At 40.7% G+C, this 14291-nt stretch overlaps 1 protein-coding gene across 2 annotated transcripts in view; it reads left to right on the top strand.

Annotated features, from left to right (window-relative positions):
- LOC139765616 (HMG box-containing protein 4) overlaps nt 1-14291 on the top strand; it is an 80990-nt gene that overhangs the window by 8198 nt on the left and 58501 nt on the right. For both annotated transcript variants that reach the window (XM_071693280.1, XM_071693279.1), the window contains exons 3-5: nt 9734-9794; nt 12890-13038; nt 13408-13509. In XM_071693280.1, the coding sequence (XP_071549381.1) occupies nt 9734-9794; nt 12890-13038; nt 13408-13509 (312 nt within the window). The remainder of the gene's footprint in view (nt 1-9733; nt 9795-12889; nt 13039-13407; nt 13510-14291) is intronic.

Genomic DNA, 14291 nt, shown 5'->3' with positions numbered 1-14291 from the left:
ACCCACCCACATACACATGTATATACATAAATCCCACACACGTGCATATACGTACATATACGTTTCAACGTATACATACATATACATTATTTTTTTTTTTTTTTTATACTTTGTCGCTGTCTCCCGCGTTTGCGAGGTAGCGCAAGGAAACAGACGAAAGAAATGGCCCAACCCCCCCCCCCATACACATGTATATACATACGTCCACACACGCAAATATACATACCTATACAGCTTTCCATGGTTTACCCCAGACGCTTCACATGCCTTGATTCAATCCACTGACAGCACGTCAACCCCGGTATACCACATCGCTCCAATTCACTCTATTCCTTGCCCTCCTTTCACCCTCCTGCATGTTCAGGCCCCGATCACACAAAATCTTTTTCACTCCATCTTTCCACCTCCAATTTGGTCTCCCTCTTCTCCTTGCTCCCTCCACCTCCGACACATATATCCTCTTGGTCAATCTTTCCTCACTCATCCTCTCCATGTGCCCAAACCACTTCAAAACACCCTCTTCTGCTCTCTCAACCACGCTCTTTTTATTTCCACACATCTCTCTTACCCTTACGTTACTCACTCGATCAAACCACCTCACACCACACATTGTCCTCAAACATCTCATTTCCAGCACATCCATCCTCCTGTGCACAACTCTATCCATAGTCCACACCTCGCAACCATACAACATTGTTGGAACCACTATTCCTTCAAACATACCCATTTTTGCTTTCCGAGATAATGTTCTCGACTTCCACACATTCTTCAAGGCCCCCAGAATTTTCGCCCCCTCCCCCACCCTATGATCCACTTCCGCTTCCATGGTTCCATCCGCTGCCAGATCCACTCCCAGATATCTAAAACACTTCACTTCCTCCAGTTTTTCTCCATTCAAACTCACCTCCCAATTGACTTGACCCTCAACCCTACTGTACCTAATAACCTTGCTCTTATTCACATTTACTCTTAAATTTCTTCTTCCACACACTTTACCAAACTCAGTCACCAGCTTCTGCAGTTTCTCACATGAATACACAGACATATACATATATACACATGTACATATTCATACATGCTGCCTTCATCCATTCCTACCGCCACCCCGCCACACATGAAATGGCACCCCCCTCCCCCGCATGTGCGCAGGTTAGCACTAGGACAAGACAACAAAGGCCACATTTGTTCAGACTCAGTCTCTAGCTATCATGTGTAATGTACCGAAACCACAGCTCCCATTCCACATCCAGGCTCCACAAAACTTTCCATGGTTTACCCCAGACACTTCACATGCCCTGGTTCAATCCATTGACAGCACGTCTTTAGGAAATACATGCTTATACTTTTTTCCTCTTTTCTAATCTTTTTTTTTTCATCCCTCCTTCCCCCTCTTTCCTTGCTTGGCTGTCTTTGTCTATCACTATTGATAAATCAGTCTCTTGAGGCATCTTACTCAGGAAAATTGCATTAATCTTTTTCTTTATGGCACCCATATTCTCTTTATCATTTCTACTTTTTATATGATGATTTTGTTGCTATAACTGTATTATCTGCATAGTATTTTCTGCTTCCAATCATTCAGCTCTTTGATAAAATGTAAACACTTTTGGTACTGGTTGTACTCTATTTTTGTTTATAATTATTGAAGGAACACTTTCTATGAAACATTCCTGGTGGTACCAAGGACCTTTTAAAGACTCTTGCAGCCCAAGGCTGATTTACTTCCAGTATCAGAGAAATACAGACTTTTGGAATGAGAGATCATTTGATGAGACTTTACTCCCAGTGACACAGCTTAGCAAAAGATGATCTTTCATTCACAATGTAACCTTTCTCAGGCAGGTACTGATAACACTGGTCATTGCTGTGAATAGGGTGCTGTGCTCTCATCGTATTATACATTACAGCTGAAGAATGTATGAGGGGGAATGAAGCCATTCTTCGTCTTTTCTTGGCATTACCTCACCATCACAGAAACAAGCAGATAGTTGTGAGAGAAAAATGTTCAGTTCTAGCCATATTGTTTGATGTAATATAAATGCTTTCATTGCTGGCCATATCATGTGGTGCACCATAATTGCTTTCAGTGCTGGCTCTATACTTCATTATAAATGCACCTTGAAAGCATTGAATCAGACGTTAATTAAAGTTTATAGATATTTTTTTTTTCTTAACATTACATGAAATGACATGGGGTAAGTGAGGCCATCACATTAATTCTCTCTCTCTCTCTCTCTCTCTCTCTCTCTCTCTCTCTCTCTCTCTCTCTCTCTCTCTCTCTCTCTCTCTCTCTCTCAGCAAGGTAGTGCCAGGAGAACACACAAAAAAGGCCACATTCGTTCACACTCAGTCTCTAGCTGTCATGTGTATTGCACCAAAAACACAGCTTCCTCTCCATATCCAGATGCCTCAGACATTTCATGCCCTGGTTCAGTCCATTAACAGCACATCAACCCCGGTATACCATATTGTTCCAATTCACTCTAGTTCCTTGCACGCCACTCACCCCCCCTGTAAGTTCAGGCCCCAATCGCTCAAAATCCTTTTCACTCCATCCTTCCACCTCTGATTTGGTCACCTGGTTCTTTTTGTCCTTCCACCTCTGACACATATATCTGCTTTGTCAATCTTTCCTCACTCATTCTCTCTATATGTCCAAACCATTTCAACACACCCTCTTCTACTTTCTCAACCATATTCTTTTTATTTCCACCCATCTCTTTTTCCCTTTCAGTACTTAATCAAATCACCTCACACCACATATTGTCCTTAAAAATTTAATTTCCAACACATCCACTCTCCTCCATACAACCCTATCTATAGCCCATGCCTTGCAACCGTATAACATTGTTGGAACTACTGTTTCTTCAAACTTACCATTTTAGCTCTCCGAGATAACGTTCTCTCCTTCCACACATTCTTCATCGCTCCCAGAACCTTTGCCCCCTCCCCCACCCTGTGACTTACTTCTGCTTCCATGGTTCCATCTGCTGCTAAGTCCACTCCCAGATATCTAAAACTCTTCACTTCCTCCAGTTTTTCTCCATTCAGAGATTTGTAGAGGTTTTCAGAAAAGAAGAGAGAATGTTGGGGAGAAGAGAGTGGTGAGAGTAAGTGAGCTTGGAAATGAGATTTGTGTGAGGAAGTACCAGAAGAGATTGAGTGTAGAATGCAAAAAGTGAGAGCAAATGACATGAGGGGAGTGGGTGAGGAATGGGATGTATTTAGGGAAGCAGTGATGGCTTGTGCAAAAGATGCATGTGGCATGAGAAAGGTGGGAGGTGGGCAGATTAGAAAGGTTAGTGAGTGATGGGATGAAGAAGTAAAGTTGTTGGTAAAAGAGAAGAGAGAGGCATTTGGATGATACTTGCAAGGAAGGAGTGCAGATGACTGGAAGATGTATAAAAGGATGTCACAGGTGGTCAAGAGAAAGGTGCAAGGGTGCAAGGATTTGGATGATATTGCAGTAGAATTTATAAGGAAAGTGGGTGACTGTGTTGTTGATTGGTTGATAAGGGTATTCATTGTATGTATTCATCATGGTGAAGTGCCTGAGGACTGGCAGAATGCAGGTATAGTGCCATTGTACAAAGGCAATGGGGATAAAAGTGAGTTTTCAAACTACAGAGGTATAAGTTTGTTCAGTTTTCCTGGGAAATTATATGGGATGGTATTGATTAAGAGGGTGAAGGCATGTACAGAGCATGTGATTGGGGAAGAGCAGTGTGGTTTCAGAAGATGAAGATGATGTGTGATCAGGTGTTTGCTTTGAAGAATATGTGTTAGAAATACTTGCAAAGCAGATGGATTTGTATGCAGGCATTTATGGATCTGAAGAAGGCATAGGGTTGATAGAGTTGCTTCATGGAAGGTCTTAAGGTTCTATGGTGTTGGAGGTAACCCTCTAGAAGCAGTAAAAAGTTTTTACCAGGGATGTAAGGCATGTGTACGAGTAGGAAGAGAGGAGAGTGATTGGTTCCCAGTGAAGATAGGTCTATGGCAGGGGTGTGTGATGTCCCCATGGTTGTTTGATTTTTTTATGGATGGGGTGGTTGGGGAGGTAAGTGCAAGAATTTTAGAGAAAGGGGTAAGTATGCAGTCTGTTGGGGATGAGATGGAGTGGGAAGTGAGTCAGTTGTTGTTTGCTGATGATACAGCTCTGGTGGTTGATTCAAGTGAGAAACTGCATAAGTTGGTGACTGAGTTTGGAAAAGTGTATGAAAGGAGAATGTTAAGAGTAAATGTGAATAAGAGGAAGGTTATTAGGTTCAGTAGGATTGAGGGACAAGATAATTGAGATGAAAGTTTGAATGGAAAAAATGGAGGAAGTGGAGTGTTTTAGATATCTGGGAGTGGACTTAGCAGTGAATGGAACCATGGAAGAGGAAATGAGTCACAGGGTTGTGGAGGTGGCAAAGGTTCTGGGAGTGATGAAGAGTGTGTGGAAGGAGAGAGCGTTATGTTGGAGAGCGAAAATGGATATATTTGAAGGAGTGGTTCCAATGGTATTATATGATTGTGAGGCATGGGCTATAGATAGGTTGTACATAGGAGGGTGGATGTGTTGGAAATGAAATGTTTGAGGACAATATGTGGTGGAGGTGGTTTGATTAAGTAATGAAAATGTAAGAGAGATATGCGGTAGTAAAAAGTGTGGTTGAGAGAGCAGAAGAGAGTGTTGAAATGGTTTGGACATATGGAGAGAATGAGAAAGGAAAGATTGACAAAGAGGATGTATGTGTCAGAGGTGGAGGGAACATTGAGAAGTGGGTGACCAAATTGGAAGTGGAAAGATGGATTAAAAAAGATTTTGAGTGATTGGGGCCTGAACAAACAGGAGGGTGAGAGGCGTGCGAGGAATAGTGTGAATTGGAACAGTGTGGTATACTGTGATGAACGTGCTGTTAGTGGACTGAAGCAGGGCACGTGAAACGTCTGGGGTAAACTATGGAAGGGTCTGTGGGGCCTGAATGTGGATAGGGAGCTGTGGTTTCAGTGCATTGTACATGACAGCAAGAGATTAAGTCTAAACAAATGTGTCCTTTTTTTTGTCCGTTTTAATGCACTATATTGATGATGCAGGGTATGATGGTACTGTTTCTTGTGAGGTGGAATGCTGCTTACAAGGCATGAAGGCAGGCAAGTGTGAATATTTACTTGTGTACATATGTATATTGCTGTGTATCTTTTTTTTCATACATATTTGCCATTTCCCACATTAGCATGGTAGCATTAAGAACAGAGGACTGAGCCTTAGAGGGGATATCCTCACTTGGACCCTTCTCTGTTCCTTCTTTTGGAAAATTAAAAAAAAAAACGGGAGGGGAGGATTTCCAGCCCACCGCTCCTTCCCTTTTTGTCACCTTTTATGACACGCAGGGAATATGTGGGAAGTGTTCTTTCTCTCCTGTCCCCAGGGATAATTGCTGTATATGTGTATGTATATTTGTATATTTTGATATATATGTATGTATGTGTATGAGCTTGTATGTATATATATGTGTATATGAGTGGATGGGTCTTTCTTCATCTGTTTCCTGGTGCTACCTTGCTGATGCTGGAAACAACGATCAAGTATAATGATATAAAATTCATTATGATTTGAAAATAACTACAGCAGTGGATGTTTTTTTTTTTTTTTTTTTTTTTTTTTTTTTTTTTTTACTTTGTCGCTGTCTCCCGCGTTTGCGAGGTAGCGCAAGGAAACAGACGAAAGAAATGGCCCAACCCCCCCCCCCATACACATGTACATACACACGTCCACACACACAAATATACATACCTACACAGCTTTCCATGGTTTACCCCAGACGCTTCACATGCCTTGCTTCAATCCACTGACAGCACGTCAACCCCTGTATACCACATGACTCCAATTCACTCTATTTCTTGCCCTCCTTTCACCCTCCTGCATGTTCAGGCCCCGATCACACAAAATCTTTTTCACTCCATCTTTCCACCTCCAATTTGGTCTCCCTCTTCTCCTCGTTCCCTCCACCTCCGACACATATATCCTCTTGGTCAATCTCTCCTCACTCATTCTCTCCATGTGCCCAAACCATTTCAAAACACCCTCTTCTGCTCTCTCAACCACGCTCTTTTTATTTCCACACATCTCTCTTACCCTTACGTTACTTACTCGCTCAAACCACCTCACACCACACATTGTCCTCAAACATCTCATTTCCAGCACATCCATCCTCCTGCGCACATCTCTATCCATAGCCCACGCCTCGCAACCATACAGCATTGTTGGAACCACTATTCCCTCAAACATACCCATTTTTGCTTTCCGAGATAATGTTCTCGACTTCCACACATTTTTCAAGGCTCCCAAAATTTTCGCCCCCTCCCCCACCCTATGATCCAAGCAAAAATGGGTATGTTCGAAGGAATAGTGGTTCAAACAATGGTATTTGGTTGCGAGGCGTTTGCTGTAGATAGAGTTGTGCGGAGGAGGGTGGATGTGCTGGAAATGAGATGTTTGAGGACAATATGTGGTGTGAAGTGGTTTGATCGAGTAAGTGATAATAGGGTAAGAGAGATGTGTGGTAATAAAATGAGTGTGGTTGAGAGAGCAGAAGAGGATGTTTCGAAATGGTTTGGTCACATGGAGAGAATGAGTGAGGAAAGATTGACTAAGAGGATATATGTGTCAGAGGTGTAGGGAACGAGAAGTGGGAGGCCTAATTGGCGGTGGAAAGATGGAGTAAAAAAGATTTTGAGTGATCGGGGCCTGAACATGCAGGAGGGTGAAAGGCGTGCAAGGAATAGAGTGAATTGGAACAATGTGGTTTACCGGGGTCGACCTGCTGTCAGTGGATTGAATCAGGGCATGTGAAGCGTCTGAGGTAAACCATAGAAAGTTGTGTGGTGCCTGGATGTGGAAAGGGAGCTGTGGTTTCGGTGCATTCATTATACATGACAGCTAGAGACTGAGTGCGAACAAATGTGGCCTTTGTTGTCTTTTCTATCGCTACCTCGTGCACATGCGGGGGGAGGAGGTGGTTATTTCATGTATGGCGGGTTGGCGATGCGGATGAATAATGGCAGACAGTATGAATTATGGTCATGCGTATATATATATGTATATATATGTATATATGTGTATGTGTGTATATATATATATATATATATATATATATATAGTGAAAGAGAAGAGAGAGGCATTTGGACGATTTTTGCAGGGAAAAAATGCAATTGAGTGGGAGAAGTATAAAAGAAAGAGACAGGAGGTCAAGAGAAAGGTGCAAGAGGTGAAAAAAAGGGCAAATGAGAGTTGGGGTGAGAGACTATCAGTAAATTTTAGGGAGAATAAAAAGATGTTCTGGAAGGAGGTAAATAGGGTGCGTAAGACAAGGGAGCAAATGGGAACTTCAGTGAAGGGCGTAAATGGGGAGGTGATAACAAGTAGCGGTGATGTGAGAAGGAGATGGAATGAGTATTTTGAAGGTTTGTTGAATGTGTCTGATGACAGAGTGGCAGATATAGGGTGTTTTGGTCGAGGTGGTGTGCAAAGTGAGAGGGTTAGGGAAAATGATTTGGTAAACAGAGAAGAGGTAGTAAAAGCTTTGCGGAAGATGAAAGCCGGCAAGGCAGCAGGTTTGGATGGTATTGCAGTGGAATTTATTAAGAAAGGGGGTGACTGTATTGTTGACTGGTTGGTAAGGTTATTTAATGTATGTATGACTCATGGTGAGGTGCCTGAGGATTGGCGGAATGCGTGCATAGTGCCATTGTACAAAGGCAAAGGGGATAAGAGTGAGTGCTCAAATTACAGAGGTATAAGTTTGTTGAGTATTCCTGGTAAATTATATGGGAGGGTATTGATTGAGAGGGTGAAGGCATGTACAGAGCATCAGATTGGGGAAGAGCAGTGCGGTTTCAGAAGTGGTAGAGGATGTGTGGATCAGGTGTTTGCTTTGAAGAATGTATGTGAGAAATACTTAGAAAAGCAAATGGATTTGTATGTAGCATTTATGGATCTGGAGAAGGCATATGATAGAGTTGATAGAGATGCTCTGTGGAAGGTATTAAGAATATATGGTGTGGGAGGCAAGTTGTTAGAAGCAGTGAAAAGTTTTTATCGAGGATGTAAGGCATGTGTACGTGTAGGAAGAGAGGAAAGTGATTGGTTCTCAGTGAATGTAGGTTTGCGGCAGGGGTGTGTGATGTCTCCATGGTTGTTTAATTTGTTTATGGATGGGGTTGTAAAGGAGGTAAATGCAAGAGTCCTGGAAAGAGGGGCAAGTATGAAGTCTGTTGGGGATGAGAGAGCTTGGGAAGTGAGTCAATTGTTGTTCGCTGATGATACAGCGCTGGTGGCTGATTCATGTGAGAAACTGCAGAAGCTGGTGACTGAGTTTGGTAAAGTGTGTGGAAGAAGAAAGTTGAGAGTAAATGTGAATAAGAGCAAGGTTATTAGGTACAGTAGGGGTGAGGGTCAAGTCAATTGGGAGGTGAGTTTGAATGGAGAAAAACTGGAGGAAGTGAAGTGTTTTAGATATCTGGGAGTGGATCTGTCAGCGGATGGAACCATGGAAGCAGTGGATGTATTGATTTGAAATCAGGTCAAGATGACATATATATGTTCACATGAGTGTTTTTTCCAGCTGTTATTGTCAGCTTCTTGTGACACTTGTGAGAAAATGGTGAAAGCAACATCTGTGGGGATTTTAAGATATAGATGCCAGGTAACTTGCGGTTGATTTAATCATGAATAATGCCTAAAAGTAAGTCTTTTGGTTTTGTTTCCCATCAGAAAATGAAAGAAATGCATTTGAAATTAAAGTATGTGTACGAAGAAGTGAGCTAGCATAAGATTTTGTGGCCATGGTGTAATGTTAAAGTTAATGCATAAATATGCTTTGTGGTGGGTGGATGAGGCTAGAGCAGGAGATGAGCCTCATGCCAAAAATTCAGTTGTGACACATGTGTATTCATGAAAGAATTTCTTGTAAAAGTAAAGGATATGTACAAAAAAATGTGATTTAACATAACTTATATGGCTGTGATATAATGCTGAAGTTAATGAATGATATCCCTGATGGAAGCAGTGGAGGAAGGGTAGTAAGAGTGGATGAGTTTCTTAATGCAAATTCGCTGAATGATGCTCATGACACTTAATCATTATTACTTATGTGTTTACACCTTTGCATTGTGTCCAGAAAGTTTTGGTCTCCGAAGAAAGTACCCATATGTCATCCATACAGTTGTCAAAAATTAGTGGTGGATGTAAATAAAGCACTTATATCATGACTCTTGGTGCCTGCTACAGTAGTTTTAATATGCAGACTCACAGTATTCAAGAATGAAATTGTGGAATATGGAGCAGTAGCTTCATGACATGTCACATGACAAGGAACAGTAAAAGGATAAATGTAGTAATACCAGTTATAGAATATTTATTTTCCTCTAACTTGGCTTAAAACATGAAAAGAATTCCTCCTTTGGCCATAAAGCTCTATTTAGGTATTTTTTAGCATCTGAACAATTGAAGAAGGGCAGGAAGCCCATAATTTTAACTTTATTTTTCCTATGGCTTAAAAAGATGTTTAACTGGTTTTCACCGCTAGGAGCGGAGACAAGCACTTTTAATTTTCCATCAGTGCTGTTAATGTTAGTCATGAGTGGTTACTCCCACAGTATAATTTTAGTCATGATTGTATATATTGATTCTTGATTTATTTCAGTTTTAGAGGTCTGAGTTTCATAGTTGTATAATTTTTTTCAGGGAAGTGACATTTTCGATGACTCTGATAGCTACATCGATGATGAAATTGAAGTTAAAGATGGTATGTACATTTGCATAACTTGATAGTTTGAATTGTACTAAGTAATAATCACTGAAAGCATGTGCGATGCCTAAATATAATGTAATGAAGGATTTAATGGATTTGGAAGATTGGGCATGCAGATGTGGGTATCAGATTTAGAATAACCAATTTTTTTTTTAATTGAATTTAGATGTAAGTAGCTTAGAATGTGCATAATTCTGTATTTCTAATTTCTGTCATAATTGAAGTTGAAGTAGTATCTAGAAAATGAAACCACAGTAAAGTAACTTAATTTCTTACAAAAAGTGACATTATGCAATGAATATTTGTATTCAAACTTATCTTTCTGATAATGAATAATGATCTTAGCTGTTTATTGACTTGGAACAATTAATTTTCCATTTATGGGAGAGCGAACAATTTTCATATATTTTCTGCATCTTTTCCTAGGAATTATCATTTTTATCTCTCCAGGAGGAATTTCTAGGAATTTTAGTGCCCAGTCTAGAGAATGTATCTCTCTCATAGCAGAAAAGTGATATAAAAGGTCAAATTAAGAATTTCAATTTTGGTTGGCTTTTGACATTTTCTGGGAACCAGCATGAAGATCATTTACACAGGAAAATTTTTAACTGACAAATTACTCATGGTGAATTTAAGGAAAAGTTTGGGATTTCCTCCTCATCTTGCTATATTTTTTTTTCATAATTTCTTTTTCCATCTTTCTTAACTTGCTGTACTCATTCTTTGCTCTCTAATACCTTCCAAATGCTGATAGAGTGGAATATCACCTTTATCTTTGCCACAACATATCTCGAAGCTCCTTTGCTTTTTCAATTCTTTTTCTGTTGAACCATTGTTTCCTCTGTCTTAACTTTCCCTTCGGATTTGAGGCTAGAGGCACACACTTTTCTATCCTCCTCATTGCACATTTCATAGAACCTTTCATCACAATCCCTAGGTTCTTAGGTACTGAACTCCAATAACCATGTTGTATTACCATAGAAATTATTAAGCTCTTTGTAGTTCCCATGATTATATTACCTCTTTTTGTTACTGGGCTTAACTTGAAGGGGGTTGCATCATGATTGAAAGTCATCCTTAGCATTCTCATGGGGCTCCACATATATTTATTTATTTTATTTTGCTTTGTTGCTGTCTCCTGCATTAGCGAGGTAACGCAAGGAAACATACAAAAGAATGGCCCAACCCACCCACATACACATGTATGTACATACACGTCCACACACACAAATATACATACCTATACGTCAATGTATACATATATAGACACACACAGATATATACATATATACACATGTACATAATTCATACTGTCTTCCTTTATTCATTCCCTTCGCCACCTTGCCACACATGAAATAACAACCCCCTCCCCCCTCATGTGTGCGAGGTAGCGCTAGGAAAAGACAACAAAGGCCACATTCGTTCACACTCAGTCTCTAGCTGTCATGTAATAATGCACCGAAACCTCAGCTCCCTTTCCACATCCAGGCCCCACAGAACTTTCCATGGTTTACACCAGACGCTTCACATGCCCTGGTTCAATCCATTGACAGCATATCGGCCCCGGTATACCACATCATTCCAATTCTTTTTATTCCTTGCACGCCTTTCACCCTCCTGCATGTGCAGGCCTCAATCACTCAAACTCTTTTTCACTCCATCTTTCCACCTCCAATTTGGTCTCCCACTTCTCGTTCCCTCCACCTCTGACACATATCCTCTTTGTCAATCTTTCCTCACACATTCTCTCCATGTGACCAAACCATTTCAAAACACCCTCTTCTGCTCTCTCAACCACACTCGTTTTATTACCACACGTCTCTCTTACCCTGTTATTACTCACTCGATCAAATTACCTCACACCACATATTGTCCTCAAACATTTCATTTCCAACACATCCACTCTCCTCCGCACAACTCTATCCATAGCCCATGCCTCGCAACCATATAACATTGTTGGAACTACTGTTCTTTCAAACATACCCATTTTTGCTTTCCGAGATAATGTTCTCAACTTCCACACATTCTTCAACACTGCCAGAACGTTCACCCCCTCCCCCACCCTAAGTTTCACTTCCGCTTCCATAGTTCTATCCGCTGCCAAATCCACTCCCAGATACCTAAAACACTTCACTTCCTCCAGTTTCTCTCCATTCAAACTTACCTCCCAGTTGACTTGTCCCTCAACCCTACTGTACCTAATAACCTTGCTCTTATTCACATTTACTCTCAGCTCTCTTCTTTCACACACTTTACCAAACTCAGTCACCAGCCTCTGCAGTTTCTCACACAAATCAGCCACCAGCACTGTATCATCAGCGAACAACAGTTGACTCACTTCCCAAGCCCTCTTTCCAAAACTCTTGTCATTCACCTCCCTAACAACCCCGTGCATAATCAAATTAAACAACCATGGAGACATCACACACCCCTGCCACAAACCTACATTCACTGAGAACCAATCACTTTCCTCTCTTCCTACACGTACACATGCCTTACATCCTCGATAAAAACTTTTCACTGCTTCTAACAACTTGCCTCCCACACCATATATTATTAATACCTACCACAGAGCATCTCTATCAACTCTAGCATATGCCTTCTCCAGATCCATAAATGCTACATACAAATCCATTTGCTTTTCTAAGTATTTCTCACATACATTCTTCAAAGCAAACACCTGATACACACATCCTTGTTCATCACTTGTTCATGTCTTACTTATTGGTACTGCCAATTCTTAAAAATGTATGGCCAGGTTTCTTTCATACTTAACACAAAGACAAGACATTGGGCCCATTTTCAGTTTATTATGTGATTTGATCAAGGATTACTAACTGGTTATCATATAATAATAGGCCTTTGTATGGGACTGTCACCCAAGATGAATTGGAATGTATCCTTTTAAGTTAGAAACAACAGTGATTTGATTATTTGATCTTTTATAAAAAAAAATGAAATGTGGGACAGTCACCCAAGATGAATTGGAATGTATACTTTTAGGTTAGAAACAACAGTGATTTGATATATGTATATTTTCATTGTTTTGAATTAAAAAGTTTTTTTTCAGTTTAATGATTTCTTAACAGAACCATTAGAGGTAGAAGACTGGGGTGATAATGATGATGGAGATGATGATATATGCGATGATGGTGATGACAGAGATGATGGAAATGATCCTCTTCATGTAGATGATGACTCAACTGATATGCCAAGGGAAACAACTAACTATAGCCAAGTGAGACATCTAAGATGTTTGATTATACTTTGAATCACTTTCACAATCTCTATCAGGATGAATTACTTTCTGGCTCAAAAAAATATTAGTTTTTAGGCTAGACTTAATTTCTATTTTTCTGTGTTTAAGTCTTTCACGTTCATTTCCTTATCCATATCCTTTCATTTTTCATTATGTTCAGTTGAGACAATGAATTCTGCTGGTTTTTGAAAGATTTCATGTAGTGTTGATGCAGTTTTGTAATGTTTTGATATTACTGAGATGTTAGACAAGGTTTGCTTGACCATTTTACAAAGCAAAATATTTTCATGTTAGAATTTTGAATTAATAGCCACAGTTTTTTCATACCATATCTCGCTTTTCCCTCAGGCACAGTCATTATATTTCTCAGAGAAGCAAGGGAAAAAAAACATTATGTTGAAAGATGGTCAGGTCGTGAGACGAAAGAAGGCTCAGCGCAAGGACAAAGGGGTAGGTAATATTCATCATGTTTAGTTGTTTTTTTTTCCGCTGTCTCCCGCGTTTGCGAGGTAGCGCAAGGAAACAGTTGAAAGAAATGGCCCAACCCACCCCCATACACATGTATATACATACGTCCACACACGCAAATATACATACCTACACAGCTTTCCATGGTTTACCCCAGACGCTTCACATGCCCTGATTCAATCCACTGACAGCACGTCAACCCCGGTGTACCACATTGATCCAATTCACTCTATTCCTTGCCCTCCTTTCACCCTCCTGCATGTTCAGGCCCCGATCACACAAAATCTTTTTCACTCCATCTTTCCACCTCCAATTTGGTCTCCCACTTCTCCTCGTTCCCTCCACCTCCGACACATATATCCTCTTGATCAATCTTTCCTCACTCATTCTCTCCATGTGCCCAAACCATTTCAAAACACCCTCTTCTGCTCTCTCAACCATGCTCTTTTTATTTCCACACATCTCTCTTACTCTTACGTTACTTACTCGATCAAACCACCTCACACCACTCATTGTCCTCAAACATCTCATTTCCAGCACATCCATCCTCCTGCGCACAACTCTATCCATAGCCCACGCCTCACAACCATACAACATTGTTGGAACCACTATTCCTTCAAACATACCCATTTTTGCTTTCCGAGATAATGTTCTCAACTTCCACACATTCTTCAAGGCTCCCAGGATTTTCGCCCCCTCCCCCACCCTATGATCCACTTCCGCTTCCATGGTTCCATCCGCTGCCAGATCCACTCCCAGATATC

Source organism: Panulirus ornatus, chromosome 55 (assembly GCF_036320965.1).
Source record: "Panulirus ornatus isolate Po-2019 chromosome 55, ASM3632096v1, whole genome shotgun sequence".
NCBI classification, from domain to species: Eukaryota; Metazoa; Arthropoda; class Malacostraca; order Decapoda; family Palinuridae; genus Panulirus; species Panulirus ornatus.
Note: the sequence above shows the minus strand (reverse complement) of the source record. Positions and strands in the feature narration are given on the sequence as shown.